Genomic DNA, 19,488 nt, shown 5'->3' with positions numbered 1-19,488 from the left:
AGATGTTTCTGTTTTAAAGAAACGAAACATGTTGGTTTCAGGGTTGTATTTTCATTTTAGTCACTTACGCACACAACGGCTATGATATGTGTATAAGCGGTTTGTTCTTTTGTAGATCACTTTGTGCTCTACACATCTCAACATTTGATTAACCGAAATGGAAACCTTTTGTAATAAAATTAGTTTTAAAGTGTCATTAGCTTCCATTTAAAAATATGAGAATGAGAACATTCGAAAAAACAGTACATGATAACTAGGGTCTGGCAAAAAGAGATACCTTATTTATAGTTCTGTATCATAAGATAAATTACACATTAACTGTACATTCAATTGGTGAAATTCATAATGTGAAAATAGTATTCTGGTATCCAGTGGTTTGTAGATCAAACAATGTACAACGTAGTGCAGTTTCCTTTTCTAAATCAGTCAGCAGCCCTTGAAGTCTAATGGCCTCCTACAGTCTGCTGACGGCCAACTGAAACACACAAACACATCCGACAGTTGGAACCAGACCTTCATCACTGAAACGGTCAATATCAAGTTGCTGTTCTTTGTTCTACACCATTCTTTCTTAATTTCATCGAAGTAGGGTCCGAATATTTCCATCAACCCCTACGGAGCTATATGCAAAGGGAGAAATACAAGTGAAAATGCAATTCTACATATATTCTAAGCCCATTACATGGATAAATGGTGCAGCTGGAGTCCACACAATTGCCCTTTCAATGTCTCGGTGTTTAATTCAATTCTGCAAAATATCAATGTCATTCTAACATTTATATTTGTATATAGTGTCAAATTGGAAATTTTTGTACAGATGGATAATTAACAGGGGGCTATGAACACCCACAAATCAGGACACATTTGTTCAATATTACATGTTATGTAATGTGTTTGCACACCATTTTGTCTTTGCCAAACTTTGTGTGACTGAAGACATTGAGCTGTCATGTAAGTATGTAATGTCTTCAAACTAGCCGGCTCAGGAGATCCAGCTGTTGGTTCCTTACCACTGAGCCCGGGGGCTGGGCTCCTTTCTGGGACTCAAGGACACTCAGTGTAGCGTCGTGAAGACTAGGGTAGAAGATGGCCCGGCTGACGTCATCGTCGAAAAACGCGCATCTGTGTAATTTCTCCAGGATACATTCTGTAAAAACACGCATGAGACAAATCGCATGTCAAGATATTAATCCAATCTGCGTTATTTAGTTCAGAATTGGTGTAAATTGAAGATACTATATGTATTTTTTTTCTTTTTTTTTTTTACATACCGTCGCAAGAAACGATGTACACATCCACGCGAAGACGGATGAACTCTTTCACGACCTGCAAAGAAGACGTTTTGTGTTGAGAACCAGAGAGTAGTAGTTATAATCTACCCAAGAATACATCTTCACTTTACGCTTAAACCCTGAGACAGGCAACAGGGGATGCAATGCAATGGGGCACATTTTGATTTAACAATATAACTTTATTCCACTACATACAATTGCTCTTTAATACTTGGTAGATGTTTAAATCCCAAGCAACTTTCAGCGTCTACAGATATAGTTCTTTAAGGAGCAGGTGAGGTTAGGCCTGTGTGAGCCACACTTCTAACTAACTAACCAATACCTCCTGTGTGCCAGCAGAGGGCGCCAAACTCACTTTACTTCATAACGAGCTTCATAACGTACCGAGAAGGTATGAATCTATTGTGGTTTGGATAAAATAATCCACCAAACATTCGTTAATTCCAGACAATTTAAAGCCAGACCATTTTGAGTCCGGTGATACCCGCGATGTCCAGGAAGGTGACGGCGGAGAAGTCGAGGATTAGGCTGTGGAGGTCCACTCTGGGCACGGAGACGTTGGAGGGAAGATTCCCTTTCCAGTCGATCTGCATCGGTTGCTCCGGTTCGTCTGCATGCATGTCCGGCCAGGTGGCCACCACGTCGCCCTCATGCCTTGATGCCTGGAAAAATCATTTTATGATCAAATTAACCACATTTCTTTTGCGTTAGGGACCAAAAAAAAAAAAAAAAAAAAAGACAACAAAATTGAAAGAACCTACTGATACTTTTTAATTATTGGCCATGATCCAGATAAAAAAACCTGGCCATTTCCATTATGCAACAAATTATTCTGGAGGATGATGTTAAATTAAGTCTTACTGATGTGTGTGTCTCTTTGTAAATAACCTGGAGTGAAGACGGTCGGGAAACAGAACATGTAACTTTAACTTACCCATTTAGAGGTATCCTTCATCTTCCTCTCAGCCTTGTTCCGTTTTCGCAGAACCTTCAATGGATTGAACCCAACCTGAAATGCAAATTAAATTTCCTGTTGAGGCTGAGGCTATTATGCGTCTCATGGAACTGAGGGTTGATTATAAGCTGTCCACTTACCGCATCGTTAAGCTTTTCCCTGAAGAAGTCCACGTTGGCGAAGAATATGGGGGAGGGGATCTTGAAGATCACGACCCCTTTTTGCGCTGTGATCTGAAATCAAAACGACGATTGATTTGGGTTCTTGACGAGTCATGACATCACACCCCCCATGTAGTTAAGGGGCTATTGTACAAAATGTTGTGCCATGAAACTTACTTACACACATGTAGTCTTTACGATCTCTGTAGAGGTCAGTCCCGGTGAGGTTTGCCAACACAGAACAGCGAGGACTAGAGCAAAATAATTACATTTACATTTAAATTGAGGGCATTTAGCAGACAATTGTATCCAGAGTGACCTGCAATAGGTACATTTGTCCGAAGATAGAGAAATAACACTATATCGCTGTCGGTACAGTAAGGATGTTCATAGAAACCAGTGCAAAGCAATTACAAGTGTTTGGTTAACCCATTCGCCGTAGACAATAATAGCTGGGATAAGATGCCACACAATGCTAAGTACCATTTTTAAGTGCAAAAAAAAGTGCAATATTAAAAAAAAATCTATAATTAGTGTTAATGTGGTTCGGTACAAAGGCCTTAGACCCTTCTAACTTGATCCCTTGAGCAAGGCCCAGCCAAAGTGTAGACCAACTCGTGTGCACGTACAACTGAGTCCTGAAGACCACGGTGAGCAGCTCTACGCCCAGGCCCACGCCCAAGCCCAGGTCCAGACCCAGCAGGATGGAGGCCAGGCATGTCACCACCCACACCACCTGGGGAACCAGAGCACAGCTTAAAGAACCAGAACACAGCCGAAAGAACCAGAGCACAGCTACAAGGACCAGAGCACAGCTTAAAGAACCAGAACACAGCCTAAAGAACCAGAGCACAGCTTAAAGAACCAGAACACAGCCTAAAGAACCAGAACACAGCTTAAAGAACCAGAAAACTCTCTCTCTCTCTCTCTCTCTCTCTCTCTCTCTCTCTCTCTCTCTCTCTCTCTCTCTCTCTCTCTCTCTCTCTCTCTCTCTCTCTCTCTCTCTCTCTCTCTCTCTCTCTCTCTCTCTCTCTCTCTCTCTCTCTCTCTCTCTCTCTCTCTCTCTCTCTCTCTCTCTCTCTCTCTCTCTCTCTCTCTCTCTCTCTCTCTCTCTCTCTCTCTCTCTCTCTCTCTCTCTCTCTCTCTCTCTCTCTCTCTCTCTACCTACCAAGTCCAGTTTGTCCTTCCTCCACAGGGACGGCAGTATGGAGACCTGCATCAGCATGCCCTTCAGGTTCACCACCACTAGGGCCCCCAGGACCGACTGGAGGACAGGCAGACAGACAGGCAGACAGGCAGACAGACAGGCAGACAGGCAGACAGACAGGCAGACAGGCAGACAGGCAGACAGACAGGCAGACATGGCAGACAGGCAGACAGGCAGAAACAGACGGACGCAGAAAGACGGACAGACAATCCAACGATTGAAACCCTATTTTTACCCTATGTTTACATTTACATTTCGGAGATTAGTTTACAATAAGTGCGTAACAAACATAAGTGTGGAGATTCCTTCACTATTGGTGACATGGCGAAGGCCTAGAACTTGACAACGCACAAAATGACATGATGCTACGCATCACAACACAGCAGCGTGGGGGGAGGATGGGGGGGGGGGCGCGGCGGTGGGGGGGAGGGGGTCTCACCTTGGGCAACGGCGCCAACAGGAACCCCAGCGCCAAGGTAACCAGCATGGCCATCATGGCCGCCACCAGCCCTGCGATCTGCACACAGAAACACACAGAAACTCTTCAAAAGTTAATGTTTAGTCTTCCCCTCCTGCTGTGCGACGGTTGTCACGATACTTTGACGATGTCGTGCCATATAACGATGAACACGAATACAACGTTATAAATGTCTCCTAAAAAGGTAGAGGTCATCATGATGTTTAAATAAGTTTGAGGAGACAACGTGCCGAGGCGTTGTCTCTGAACTCTGTATACATGGCGAGAGAGGATAACAATACTGCTTGGCTCAATAGTTAACGACCTGAGGATTTACGACGATTTACGACGTCAGCGTTTTACCACGGTTTACGTTTTACAACAAATACAAAGGTTTACAACAAACATAAAAAACCAACAAGTGTTTGCGAAATTGATTAGAGAATGTTTCAACATCTTCACCTCCATTTCACAAACACTGTTTAAGTTTTTCATGTTTACTCTTTCAGGAGGGGGAAAATAAAAAACTGATTTATTTCTCATTAGGTCAAATGTCACACAACCATAACATAACAGGAGCCCTCAAACCATGTCATAGGACAACAGGATCACCCAGGTCAAGCAGGTCAAATCTTCATAAATCATCAATCAACTCTTGACAGCAAGGTCGTAACTCCTCAGGTCGTTAGATCTTGACCCCATCTGTGTTCTATCGTCTCCATGGTACCTGTTACCTGTGTTTTGCCGCCAGAGCTCTCTTGAATCGCCGTCCGAGACAACGCCGTGCTCGCCGCGAAAGACTTAAAGCTGGCGCCGAACATGTTGCTGACCCCGAACGCGATCAGCTCCTGTCAACGTGGCGACGAAACTGGTGAGAGTCAATTATTCATTGATCGATTCATTACAAGTAGGGCATTTTTACTAGACGCTTTTATCCAAAACGACTTACATCGGTTAATACACACATTGACACACCGACGGCAGAGTCAACCATGCAAGGCGACAGCCAGCTCGTCAGGAGCAGTTAGGGTTAAGTGTCTTGCTCAGGGACACATCAACACTCGGAGAAGCTAGGAGAAGCTGCGGATCGAACTAGCAACCTTTTGGTTACAAGACAACTGCTCTACCTCCTGAGCTAAGCCCTCCTCTGAGAATCAAATTGTTCATCAATAGTTCACTCAAAGAATTGTAAGGTTATAACGCAAAGAAAAACTCCCTGTAGGGAAATATTTCACCTTTGACCTTTCCACCTCCCAGTGGAAAATGTAAAAACAAAAGAGAAACCAAAAGAACAACGTCCTCATGGATCGGGGAAAATTATGACTTCCTATGTGCTGACTAATCTGTTCTTTCTGTCAGCTCATTAACCTGGTTCTTCCTGTCTGCTAACTGACTTGGTTCTTCCTGTTTGCTCACAAACCTGGTTCTTCTTGTCTGCTCACAAACCTGGTTCTTCTCGTCTGCTCAATAACCTGGTTCTTGCTGTGCTAACTGACCTTGTTCTTCCTGTGCTAACTGACTTACTTCTTCCTGTGTGTTCACTTACCGGGTTCCTGTCAGCTCACTAACCTGGTTCTTTCTGCATGCTACCTGACCTGGTTCTTCCTCTCTGCTCGCTAACCTGGTTCTTCCTGTCTGCTCAAGGAACCTGGTTCTTCCTGCGTGATTACTAACTGACCTGGTTCTTCCTGTGCCAGCTGACCTGTTTCTTCCTGTCTGCTCACTAACCTGGTTCTTCCTGTCTGCTCACAAACCTGGTTCTTCCTGCATGATTACTAACTGACCTGGTTCTTCCTGTGCTAAATGACTTGGTTCTTCCTGTGTGTTGACTGACCTGGTTCCCGTCGATGGTGTAATCGTGTTTGACGGAGTAGACCTTTGCGACCGAGTAGGCCACAGCGAAGCCAACGATGGCTACAGGGAAGGCCTCCATCGCACTCGCTTTCATCACGTCAATGTCCGGGGCGATGGGAGCCTCGTACCTGGAACGGTGGTTCATACTGGTCAATGATGGCGACTAGTGCTACTTCCTGGAACTAGAGTCAAGGCCTGGTCATCCATCGCAAATGGACTTCAAACCTTAGATGCATCACTTACCCCCTCTTCATCTCACCAACAACAGTGATTTGGTATCTTTTCTCAAAGTCTAAGCCGTAGGAGACTCCACACGCAATCACGGTCTGGGGGAAACAGTTGCAGAGAGATTCGTTTTCTTCCAGGAATACAACAAGAGTCAATCAATGATAAACCAAAATTGACGAGCGCTGCTTTCGATAAATCAGTGGTCCTTGCAAAACCGTTCACCCGTAGAAATAGAGGGCTCTCACCATGATGACCTCTATGGGGATTGGAACAGGGAGCTTCTCTTTGTACATGTCGTTGACCTCCTTGTAGACGAACACCATCCCTATGATGAGGAGGGAGGTGACCAAGTCACAGAGGTTTGTGTCCCCGATCTTCACAAAGATCTCCTCCAGGGTCTGCAGGACGCAGGAAAATTATAAAAGAGACTCAGTCCCTGCGTGTAGGAGCAAAGACAAGAGTTCTCCTCCAGCTGGCCTCTGGTGACACTTTGCTTTCAAAATTCTAAAGTGAATTGGTTCACTTCATTCTGTGATAGGAGAAGGGTGTAAACGATTGGGGCAGAGGAGGCTTATAACATAGACACATGGGACTGTCCTTCAGACAACCAAGTTGTTTGAAGGACAATCTTTAGCGTAGCAGATGTGTTTTCCTCTATATTCTAGTAATTCACACAATGAATATATCAAAATAGTAACTTTGAAATGATCTCGCACAAAGCCAAACATAATCACAAAGCACAAAACAACGCAATATATTTGAATAATATTCCTCCATAATAGGGCTACGCAACATCTTTTCAAAAGTTAAACAAATATGTGTTGCTATATTGCTGATCCTATCAAAGTGTCGGTAGACCTGACCTTTTCTAATACAATGCGTGCAATAGATAATGTACGCTTCAAGATTATGTTTTAGGGAACGACCGAAGTGCCATGGAATCAGCATGATGACTATATGGTCTGGAGGCACGCATGGATGACTGCAGAGTTAATCTAGTGTAAAGGGCTACTAAAGGCTTGAGTTTACAACACATACGAGAGGATTCGTCTCCATAAAACTTGGTGCCAGCAGGATCTATTTTAGTCCAACATGGGTGTGAAGAAAGAGTGTCTCAGTCTCCTTGCATAACACATTACATGCTCATTAAAATATATGCAAAATATTCATAGATATTCATATCAAATACCTAAAAGTAAGAATAATTAATACATTAATCAAAAAGTTTAGAAAATGAAAATTGATATGAAGTAAATATTAATGTCATAGATCGGTAGGAATACTGATGCAATCCATCTTGACTGGCCCATTTAGGAATAGCAGTTAGCATTACTAGCATGACTAGCATCACTAGCGTCACTAGCATCACTAGCATCAGTAGCATCACTTGCATCACTAGCATCAGTAGCATCACTAGCATCAGTAGCATCACTTGCATCACTAGCATCAGTAGCATCACTTGCATCACTAGCATCAGTAGCATCAGTAGCATCACTAGCATCAGTAGCATCAGTAGCATCACTAGGATCAGGAGTATCAGTAGCATCAGTAGCATCACACCCCTCAAGGCGTGATGCTAGTGATGCTAATGATGCTAATGATGCTAGTGATGCTAATGATGCTAGTGATGCTAATGATGCTAGTGATGCTAATGATGCTAGTGATGCTAATGATGCTAGTGATGCTAATGATGCTAGTGATGCTAATGATGCTAGTGATGCTAATGATGCTGTGGACTCTACAGTGGCATCAACCGATGGAGCTAACCCATGGTGGTGTTGGGGCGTCGTTGACCTACATGTATGATGGCCAGCACTCCATTGAAACTTGTCACCTCCAGGCCCAGGATGAACTTGAGCTGGGACACCAGGATGTGGACGGCGGCCGCGGTGGTGAAGCCCGACACCAGCGTGTCAGACAGATACCTGACCACGAAGCCCACCTGCAGCAAGCCCATGCCCAGCTGGAGGGAGGTGGAGGGAGGGGAGAGGTTATAGGGTTATGTTTTAGGGAAATTATGACCCCTTGTATATATATATATACAGAATAAATAACCAAAGTAGACGCATGTAAAGCTTATCGCGTCTAATTTGTGGAAATACCTTTAAACTTTTTTGTTTAAAAAAGTTTACACTTTACTGGTATAAACAAGTATACTTTACACTAGGGGTGGGTATTGCCAAAGAAGTCACGATTCGATTCGTATCACGATTCACATGCCACGATGCGATTCTATCACGATGCATCGCGATACTTGAATTATTGCGATGCATTGCGATGCATTGCGAATTTTCACTGAACACTGTTAAAAAAAAATTAAGCCATTACCAGTGGCTGACTGGCTGTGTATGATCTGGATAGTGTGTTCAATTGATAACTCAAAGCAACTCAATTCATACATAGCTGTATTTATTGAAACGACTATTACTGGATACACTGACAAGAAGTGCTAAGGATCTATAAAACTTAAAATAACAAAATAAGGATAATCAGTGCCGTTTACATGGCCTCAGTGGTCCTTTAAACCAATGAAATGAAAACATTCAAACATTTCCCCTTTTGGAAGTAGCTGCCATTATAACAACAATATCATTTCATAAACATAAGAGGACAAACTGATGCCACAAAAAGTGAATAGGCTTTATATATATATATATTTTTTTTTTAATTATTCTTTTTTTTTTCGATTCTTGGCGTCAACAATCGATGCAGTAGATCGTGAAAATTAGAATCGCGATGCATCGTCATGACGATTATTTGGCACACTCCTACTTTACACCAGCGCTGATTTCACTAGTGCTGGCCGGGTGTGTCTTCATTGTAACCAGCCAATTACGTGCTTCCAGATGCCCGCTTCCAGCAACGTGATTGGTTGAAACAAACAAATAGGTGATCAAAAGTCTGATTTGGGCGACTACCTAACCCCTAACACTCAGCACCCGCAGGCTGGGTGTTGAGTTGGGGTACGTGAGAGTCGGAGGTGATGGAGGCGGGGGGGTCCCACCTGGTACATCCCCACCAGGAAGGTCATGGACGAGGCCACCAGCACCCTCTTCTGCTCCTTGTCCTTGCCATCGAACCCTGGGATGTCCACAGCGTCGCCTTTCTCAGGAACCATGGTGGTGACCACGGCCGACACCATCAGACTCAGAACGGGGAAGGCTCCTAGAGAACGCAGGGGTGGAGGAGGGGGGAGGCGGGGGGAGGAGGGTGGAGGCGGGGGGAGGCGGGGGGAGGCGGGGGGAGGAGGGTGGAGGAGGGTGGAGGTGACCACAGAGGATATAAAGGCAATTATCTTCACACCCTTACTCAGTCCCTCACTCTTTCACAATGAAAACCTGGTCATTACTGCAAAAAATATAGATATATATTTGACCTGTTATTACCATCCGCCAACTTTTAGTGAGGGAAACAGACAATATCTGTGCTGGTTGACTTTGCCTGCCTCTGTATAAGATTGTCTAGATCAGGGGTCTCAAACTGAAGTTACCTGGGGGCCGCCGATGGTAGAGTCTGGGTCAGGCTGGGCTGCATCAAATATTCCACAGAAAAAAGGAACACAACTGACCCAAGCTAAGTTAATGATCGGGCTATAATTAGATCACGTTGGCTTTGTAATCGCTGACAACAGGGGACATTTCACAGCGGTTGGTGGAAACCCGGGTAATTTTAGCGTCCTTTGGCTTTTGTCGGGATTCAGGAAACGCAACTCAAAATTGGGACTGTCCCGGCAAAACCGGGACATCTTGTTACCCTATCACAAGTGATAAAAAAGTGTGGCAAGCCATTCAGCAAAAATGTGCATTTGACAACAACGTGCGGGCTGTTTGATCAATCAACACTAAACTTTAATGTCAAGTAGGGGGCCACAAAATATCATCCTGCGGGCCTCAGTTGGCCCCCAGGCCGCGAGTTTGAGACCCCTGGTCTAGATCTTAGATCGCTCCCTGATTGGTTCTGGCAATCCATTTTGCCTCTCAATCCCAGGGGCGGGCAATGACACACTTCTCGATGGCGGAGAAGCCTAGGGAGGGAGGGTTGATTCTTTCTCTAGACCTTCACACCCTAACGCCAACCCTCACTCTTTCACAAGGCAAACCTGGCTGTTACTGCAGAGTCAAATAGCATGACAAACATCGACTACATACACAACGTGAAGACTGGTACACACACTTGGTACAAAATGTAACACAGACAGCGAGCTCTTCGGGAGCGGTTAGGGTGAGGCGTCTTGCTCAGGGACACCTCGAACTAGAAACCTTCTGGTTACAACCCACCCACTCTACCTCCTGAGGTAAGCCGACGAGCTAACCTTCTGGTTACAACCCACCCACTCTACCTCCTGAGGTAAGCCGACGAGCTAACCTTCTGGTTACAACCCACCCACTCTACCTCCTGAGGTAAGCCGACGAGCTAAGATGACGTGGAAACATGTTTGCCAACAGGCGTATTTCAACTTGCTGCACACTGACCCAAAGTCTGCAACTCCATCATAACAAACCTCACATTCAGAGAGTGGAGCCTGTTGGAGGAATTGTTTGGGAGGGTTGTCAAGTGCTTACCGACTGAGATGTGTCTGGACGTCCCAAGGAAGAAGTAGGTGAGCATGGGAAAGAAGGCGGTGTAGAGGCCGTATTCGGGAGGCAGAGAGGCCAGCATGGCGAAGGCCAGGCCTAGGAGACGTCAACACAGCAGGCGAGGCGGAGGGAGAGCCAAGGTGATCGCGTGTCGAAGTGGGGGTCGGAAGGGAAGATTTGATTGAATTTCTTCGAAATTTTGAGAAAATCATATCGAATCATCCCACAAAACATTGGTGATACATCGGAGATGCATGTCAATATTTTTGACGGATTGTACTTTGAAACTAGAGAGACCAGACTAGAGTTGAGTCGAGAAACAAAACTTAAACTTTCAAAATGTTGTCTCTCGATACAAATACGTGAGCTGGTTCTTGTGCAAAAAGGAAAGCCTTTGGTCCTCACCTTGCATGACCGCTACAAGTCCAGTGCTGACCCCTGACACAATGTCCCCTAGCAACCAGCTTCTAATCTGGTAGATCCTCATCCAACCAATGATGGGGAGAAGAGACAGCCCGGCCTTTTTAGCCCGTTTGGTGTCCCATCTGTACACGCAAAACAACAATAACAACAACGCATGGAAGAATGTCTACATGTACATACAAAGACCTAACTTGTGCAATTAGTATGAATCAGAATGGGCCAAGCTAGAATCCAGAACGTTTTTGTACGTAGAAACGTGTAGAAATCCAGTAACCAAGTGGGAATTGGAAGGATTTGGACTTACTTGAAGTACTGAAGGACATGTTGAGAAAGAGTCTTGCGGTCCCTGCAGACTTTCTCATGTTTCTCAGCCAAGCTGTCCTCAGTGTACAGAGGTCTTGACACCAGATACAAGCTCCTGGGGGATGCCATCCACACACCTGCTGTCCCCAACCCAGAGAAAGGCAGCGGGTCCCTTTGAGGCGTTTGAAGACTCTGTCTGAGATCTTACAGATCCCTTGCTCGGTTTTTATCCATATCCTGTTTAATCATTGACAGGATCTGCCACTGAAATTCCTTGTTCTGGACACACCCTTTGGAAAATAAAACATTTCAATTCGTGCTTTGAGATTCCACACTCCATAACCCTAGGGCCACTGGTTTATAGTCACACCTGTTTTGATTGAGCAACAGATTTCTGACTTCCATTGGAGAGTTAGGGAAATACATTTCTATTCTCCCTAACCAAAACCAACCTCTCCTCTTCATAACAACACATGATTCACCTTTCCCAATCAGCTTCAAAGATTGTCATATAATATCGTTAATAACTCATTCCAATCAAGTCATGTTTTATGTTTTTATTTGTATTTTCAGGTGAAGTAAAGAAGCTTTTTGTCAATCTTTTGATTCAGAGAACAATATTTCATTCAGTCAGTGCACATCTTTTGCTACATCACTCCCTTTATTGTCTTCGATATTAGTTTAGGAGAAACAGTTAAAGCCAATTCATAGTGAGGGTCATAACAAATAAAAGCAATCAAATGAAAAAATCCACTCAACAAAACCTTTACACAACTTTGCTATTTACAGTACAAAATGCAACAATGGCATGGATATAAAGTACAGGTACAATTGTATTAGTATCTCCTTTTTTTTTTATAAATATGTGAAGCAACGATTTCTGAAATATAATTTAAGAAAAAAAGGAATAGTGGAAATATGTAAAAAATAAGGAGTATATGCGTAAATATTTGTATTTTCTTTGTCCTTTCTTCTATTTTACATCTGAGTTTGAAGGCCTTGCTTGAGGGGTGAAAGGTCAGAACTTTGTTTCTGGCCCCGGAGTCTGAGAATGAGAGAAATGACTGTGATTACTTCTACATTTAAGGCTAAATTACTACAAAGATGAATGGCATAAAATGTTTGAAACTGCCTCAGATCTAGAATTTTCTAGATCTTACGAAATCATAACACTTATAACACAGATTAAATGAGCTCCAGGTAAATATTATTTGAGTGTAAATTCTAATATATCAGTCTGCTGTTGAAGCTGATTGTTCTGTGGATATCTGTTTCAAGTTGTGCCGACTACTCCCCGATTTTCCGACCAATCAGGGCTTTTCTTCCCTGATTGGTTCATCTTGCCTGTCAATCACAGGTGCATGAAATGCACCACTTCTCAATGGGGGAGAGTCGTAGGGAGGGACGGAGCAGAGAGGGAGTTCATTTTTTTTTCCAGGATGTTAAGTTAAAATCCTGTTCTGTCCTGCTCTCTCTTTATATCCCTGGAATCGTACCTACAGCACCTTTATTGGTCTGAATGAAATACAATCTATATTAAATGGACATGCTAAACCTGTCTGTTTAACTGTTTACTTACGGTCTTCTCTCTGTTGCTGCGGTAATGAACTGTCGCCGTGGTGACCACCTAGAAAAACGACATCAATTACGACATCAGTACGAACTGCCTTTAAATACTGCGTAATAAAACCACTGTTATGCACAAGCTAAGGCCCAGGCCGGGAACAGGTGTACTGCCAATGATACCTTTTCGAGGTGCGATGACTTCTCGCTCGCTTCCGGGTGTTTCCCCAGGATGGCGAGCATGGCGTCATGCAGGGTCAGGTAGAAGATGGACGGACGGACCTCGTCGTCGAAGAAGCTGCAGGCGTGGAGCTTCTCCAGGATGTAGGCTGGAGAGGTGCAACGGGAAGTTCCGAAAACCGTTAGGCTAGCATGAGAGCAGCAAAAATTCTAGGCTTTCGACAAAAGTCTTTCAAAAACTTTGTAAAAAATAAAACCACACAATAGACAGTGACACAATCTTCTGAGAATAATACAACTTTAATTCCAAATTATTATTTTAATAACAAATTAACAAAACAAAAAGGCCTAATAAATGGTTTCGTTCACGAAAAAACAGCTCTAGAGCTAAAAGCGAACGAATCGCAGCGCACTTACTATCACAAGCCACGATGTAAACCTCCACGTCCACTCGGACCAGCTCCTTCAGCATCTGGGACGATCAGGAGACAATAAGACAACAACAACAGCATCGTGCAGCTAAGCTACTTGCCCAAATTTCATCTCCACTCTGCATAGCTCCCCCCCCCCCCCCACACACACACACACACACACACACACACACACACACACACACACACACACACACACACACACACACACACACACACACACACACACACACACACACACACACACACACACACACACACCCCTGTTAGGCACTTATTGAATGTTTTATGTCCTGGCATTTAATGTGCAAACTTATTGTGTGTCCTTGCACTTAAAAACAGTACTTAGCATTGTGTAGCATCTTACCCTAGCTATATCTTTTGTGTACGGGGAAGTTTGGTAACCTAGCGATCGTTAGTGCTTATCACTTGGTTCTATGACCATCCTTACGGCACCGACAGCGACATATTGTCGACTATCTTTCTTCTGACAAATGTACGGATTGTAAGTTGCTTTGGATAAAAGCGTCTGCTCAACGCCCTAAATTAAATGCATGTTCAACACATCCCCATGTGGCAGTCCCAGGGGGAAAGGGAGGGCGGGGCCCTCACCGTTTTGAGTCCCTTCAGAGCGGAGATGTCCAGGAAGGAGACGGCAGCAAAGTCCAGTACGAGGCTGTGGAGCTCCACTCTGGGGACGGAGATGTTGGCAGGCAGCTCCCGGTTCCAGTCGATCTTGATGGGCAGGTCCTTCAGGTTCACTGGTAGGTCCAGGTCTTCTTTATTGTCCCTGCCTTCCACCTCATCCTCCTCCTTCAGTCCACTCGAGGAAGTCAGCATTCCCTGGTGTCACGAGACGGTTTACTCGTTAACGGTCGGATTCCGAAAGATTGATCGTAAATCGGATTATTCCGAAATATTTATTCAGGTGAATTGCGACTAATGTGACGTTAAAGACTTTGTGGTTAAACATTTGTCATTGAAGATTTTTTGCGGATAATTATGTGACATTAATGATCATATATTATTATTAACAAATTAATAATACTTAATTGAATAATAAGGTGATCTCATTATCGTGTTTAGTTAAATTTAGCAATTAGTTTAGTAATAGTTTTGTGGACAGTCCCCTTTGATTAATTGTACAGTAAAAGGGAGCAGCTTTAGCCTATTGGGCTAATTTCCAGCTGTGGTCCTCAACCAGTTGTCAATAGGCAACCTAAAATACGATAAGAATAAAATACAACACATTGCATTTATAATTACAGCAGGCCTATGCAAAAGGGGGAAAGACAAACAATGGCGCAAACACATTGCACACAGTTGGAGCAAGAACAAACAAACGAGCACAGATGATGGCAAAGACATCAAGGCAGTTCATGTAACAAAAACAATACACAGAAGAGAAGGGAAAAGAGGCCACAGAGGTCATATTGAAAGCACATACAACACAGAACATGCAGCCCGGTTATAGAGATGGAGTGGCGGAAACAACGACTGTGTAGAGTTTCTCATCAAAAACATACTGTGGTCCATTCCATGTCTCCGTTCTTCAGAAGCTTCCGGATCGACCGCAGCGCTTTGTTGCGTTTCCGCAGTATCCTCAGTGGACTGAAACCGATCTGAGGAGAGAGTTGAGGTGTTTTTGGTACTTGGATCAGAAAGAGACGAAGTATTTGTGGTTAAGACCCGATCAGAGTCGGGTCAGAGTGCTCAAACGCTAATCGTTTTACCACTAACATGTCTGGGAGTACAGCACACTTGTCAATCATAGTTTGATTGACAATCAATTTTCAATCGCTGTTTGATCAATCAAAGTTTGATTGACATGTGCCGCATTGCAGACTGAATTCATGTTGAATCAAAGATCGTGAACAAAGTTGTTTTTTTAATCCTGATTTGCTCATGCAAGGGATTCTTTGAAACAATTCCTTAATGCAATTGTGAACTAAATGAATCACACTATTGCAAAGTGCTTTGAATGCAGGTTAGGAAAAGTGCTGAATAAATGAAGTACATCAATTGATTTGGTTTCTGATATTGATTTGATGGTGAATGAGAGCCGCCCTGGCTAGCTAAAACCTGATGAGCTAATATTAGCCAGTTTTTAAACGTACTGCTTCGGTGAGCTTGGTCTTGAAGAACTCGATGTTGGCGAAGAAGATGGGCGAAGGAATCCTGAAGATCTTCACGCCCTCAGGCTCATTGATCTGAGAACGGAACGGAAACAGGACAAATCTCGTCAAGACATTCTCTAGTGCCGTGTTCATCACTATTGGAGTGAAAGGTACTTCAAGGACATATTTCTTCTCTTATATAAATATATATACATCATAGAAATGCATTTATATTCATTGATATTTTTATATTTTTTATAGTAAGTATAAGTAAACACAACTACTGACTCCTAAGTAAATATCCTAATACATCATTCTAAGACATGGCTAATGTGACCTGACACACTTAGATCATGAGTGAATGAATGAGTGAATGAAGCTCTTCATGCGCTGGAGGAACCCTATACGTACGTAGTGGTAGTCCTTGCGGTCCTTGTAGATGTCCGTTCCGTTGATGTTAGCCAGGACGCTACAGCGAGGGCTAACGGTTCCAGACAGGAAAACAAAACACACAAAAACACATCAGATTCAACACTGCCTTCTTACAGCAGTAAAATGTTTTCAGTGAAATCCTGAACTCAGTGGCCCCATCAATATCACATGCAAACCCAACTGGGGACACATAAGTTGGGAGACACCGCCCTAACTCTTCCAAGCTTCTCGTCACTCTACGTCAGGGGTCTAACTCGTGGTGCCAGGCCCTCTACCTAATTTTATGTTTGTTTTTCAAATTCATTGAATAAGAATAATAAATCATTGAACGGTTATCTACCGATTGTACTGTTGCCATGTAATCATAGTGAAATATAAACACATTAGATTGACTTAACGAGGGTTGTAGAAGGACACCTGTCCCCATCAAGTGGTGTGGTCTGAAGCCTCGGCCATACAGGTTATGTGATTATAACACAGAGCAATGTGCTTACATATATTTTAAAATTGATGCATTCACAAGTATGCAATTTATATTTGTGCACTTCAATAAATAATTATCAAACGCAGAGACTGTTGTTTACAACAACTTAAGAAATAGTTAAATTATAGTTACAACCGTTATGCTTACGTGGCCCGGGGTGAAAATGAGTTTGAGACCCCTGCTCTAGGTACAACAGAGTCATTGTTGGCTAAAGTAACACAAAGCGCGTACAACTGAGCCCTGAAGACCACGGTGATGAGTTCGATCCCCAGTCCGACGGCCAAACCCAGGTCCAGACCCAAGAAGATGGACGCGATGCAGGTCACCAACCATACCACCTGGCAGGACACACAGGAACGAGTGTTAATGTTCGGTCAGGGGACGTTTGTGTTCAGTCAGGGGAGGTTTGTGTTCAGTCAAGGGGAGGTTTGTGTTCAGTCAGGGGAGGTTTGTGTTCAGTCAAGGGGAGGTTTGTGTTCAGTCAAGGGGAGGTTTGTGTTCAGTCAGGGGAGGTTTGTGTTCAGTCAGGGGAGGTTTGTGTTCAGTCAGGGGAGGTTTGTGTTCAGTGTGCCGATCTCCTATCACTATCATCTTTACAACTGTACAAACTTGCACCTGTGCGTCCTAGGAATGTCTGAATGTAGATGATTGATAATGAAGTGCGCTCTGGTGTAACGTTTTTATTAAACATGCATGTACTGGTGTACGTGTATTACGACACTTCAGATTTAGAGTGTTGTTTACATTTGGCAAGTGATAGATTAGATCCCATGGATAAGATTACATTTTATGGACCCTATTGCACAGGGAGTACAACGCAAAACAACACATTGAAGCGCAGCGCAGGTAGCATCAAGTCAGATACTAAGCTACCGTTAAGGACAGTTTACACAGACGTGTACACAACTGAGAACTAGGGACCAACAAACTAACCGATTTACAGTACGCCCAGGAATCCACCCCCATATGTGGGGCTTCTGAGACGCTTGCCTACACCATGGTCCACTTTGAACATCTGACCGATTATTGAACTGAAGATAGACTCACGCAGTCCGGCTTGTCCCGACGCCAGAGGTAGGGCACCTCCGTCACCTGCATCAGCATGCCCTTCAGGTTCACCAGCACAACCGCGCCCAGCACCGACTGCAAGGGTCACCAAAAGGTCAAGGGTCAAAGGTCGATTGGTCACACTCACTGGTGAGTAATCGTGATCTCCCTCTCTCTCTCTCTCTCTCTGTACCCGGGGGAGGGGCTCCAGGAGGAATCCGATCGCCAAGGTAACGATCATCACTATGATGGCGGACAGGAGGCCGGCCACCTGGACAGGGAACAGAGGTCGGAGAAGAAGGGTGTAAACTGTTTACGATAACACAGTGATGAGACCTCAACACTGTAGGGTGCAGTGTGCAGGCAGGGACGGTGCAATGCAATGCGATCCCATGTTGTACATTGCTATGAACAAGGTCGCCTCAGAGATAGAGTAACGGAAAACCAATGAAAATTGGTGACCTGCAGAGAGAGAGAGAGAGAAAGAAAGAGAGAGAGAGAGAGAGAGAGAGAGAGAGAGAGAGAGAGAGAGAGAGAGAGAGAACAAATTGTAGACGAAAATAAAGACTATGAAGGTGTGTAGTGAGTGGGGGGGAGAGGGAGGGGAGGGGGAGAGAGTGGGGAGGGGGGGAGAAAGGGGGGGAGGGGGAGAGGGGGAGGGAGGGACGGAGAGAGAGGGAGAGAGAGAGAGAGAGAGGGGGAGGGAGGGAGGGAGAGAGAGAGAGAGAGATGGCAAGTTGTAGGGGGAAAAAAATACATAAAGTGGACACAACCAGGTCCACGCACAGACACACACACACACACAACCAGGTTCACACGAACACACACACGTACACATGAACACTACACTCAAATATGAAGGATTATTACACATTATATGCTCTGCACTTAATAATTAGAAACACAGAAAGTGTACTCATGTGTTGCATGAGTAGTATTAAGAGGAAAACTAATCTAGCTGGTCTCCTTAACATCAGACACTCAATCCAGCAAATGTCTACTTCATTGCCGTCCGTCGTTTGATTATCCATCGGTTATTGAGCGACTCTTGTTTCTGCGCTGTAGGAGGACGGTGTGAAGCGCGTCTGGGGGTCCTACCTGCGTCTTGCCCCCGGTGCTCTCCTGCACGGCGCTCCTGGACAGAGCCGTGCTCGCCGCAAACGACTTGAAGGACGCGCCGAAGATGTTGCTAACCCCGAAGGCTATCAGCTCCTACAGAGAGAGGGAGGGGGAGGGAGGGAGGGAGAGAGAGGGAGGAGAGAGAGAGAGAGAGAGGGAGGGAGAGAGAGGGAGGAATGAGGGAGGGAAAGAGAGAGAGAGAGGGGGAGAGAGACAGGGAGGCAGGCAGGGAGGGGGGAGGGAGAGAGAAAGGGAGGGAGGGAAGGAGGGGGGAGGGAGAGAGAGAGGGAGGGAGGGAGGAGGGAAGGAGGGAGAGAGAGAATGGGGGAGAGAGGGAGGGAGGCAGGGAGAGAGAGAGAGAGTGAGAGAGAGAGACAGAGAGAGAGAGAGAGGGAGGGGGAGAGAGAGAGAGAGAGAGAGGGAGGGGGAGAGAGAGAGAGAGAGGGAGGGGGAGAGAGAGAGAGAGAGAGAGAGAGAGAGAGAGAGGAGGGGGAGAGAGAGAGAGAGAGAGAGAGGGAGGGGGAGAGAGAGAGAGAGAGAGAGGGAGGGGGAGAGAGAGAGAGAGAGAGGGAGGGGGAGAGAGAGAGAGAGGCGTTATCTTATCAGCGAGACGACCTCCAGCTCAGACGTCGCGCTCTGTCCAGCTGCGTCACGTCTC

General features: G+C 44.8%; 1 protein-coding gene across 3 annotated transcripts; it reads right to left on the bottom strand.

The window, feature by feature from the left end:
* Positions 1-31: 31 nt before the first annotated feature.
* slc26a3.1 (solute carrier family 26 member 3) lies at positions 32-11,673 on the bottom strand. Of its 3 annotated transcripts, none has more exons than XM_060048593.1 (19): positions 11,459-11,673; positions 11,137-11,276; positions 10,717-10,827; positions 9,159-9,319; positions 7,953-8,117; positions 6,400-6,552; positions 6,170-6,252; positions 5,907-6,054; positions 4,807-4,920; positions 4,055-4,132; positions 3,577-3,672; positions 3,038-3,144; positions 2,590-2,659; positions 2,388-2,480; positions 2,227-2,301; positions 1,757-1,954; positions 1,272-1,326; positions 1,011-1,147; positions 32-620 (listed from the first exon to the last, which is right to left on the bottom strand). In XM_060048593.1, the coding sequence occupies exons 1-19, from the start codon at positions 11,584-11,586 to the stop codon at positions 606-608; spliced, it is 2,127 nt and encodes a 708-aa protein (XP_059904576.1). In that variant the 5' UTR covers positions 11,587-11,673; the 3' UTR covers positions 32-605. The 3 variants fall into 3 exon arrangements, with proteins under 3 accessions (XP_059904576.1, XP_059904575.1, XP_059904574.1); XM_060048592.1 differs by having other exon boundaries at positions 32-475; positions 11,459-11,671; XM_060048591.1 differs by lacking the exon at positions 32-620 and having other exon boundaries at positions 658-1,147.
* Between the last annotated feature and the right edge of the window lie 7,815 nt (positions 11,674-19,488).

The sequence above is a fragment of the Gadus macrocephalus genome, chromosome 4, assembly GCF_031168955.1.
Source record: "Gadus macrocephalus chromosome 4, ASM3116895v1".
NCBI lineage: Eukaryota > Metazoa > Chordata > Actinopteri > Gadiformes > Gadidae > Gadus > Gadus macrocephalus.
This window is presented reverse-complemented; position numbering and strand designations above follow the sequence as displayed.

Coding starts and splice junctions, on each gene's coding strand:
- slc26a3.1 (XM_060048591.1), bottom strand. CDS start 11,586: ATGGCATCCCCCAGGAGCTTGTATCTGGTGTCAAGACCTCTGTACACT. Junction 9,320..10,716: donor GTCCAGACACATCTCAGTCG/GTAAGCACTTGA, acceptor TGCGTTCTCTAG/GAGCCTTCCCCGTTCTGAGT. Junction 8,118..9,158: donor TCCTGGTGGGGATGTACCAG/GTGGGACCCCCC, acceptor ACCTCCCTCCAG/CTGGGCATGGGCTTGCTGCA.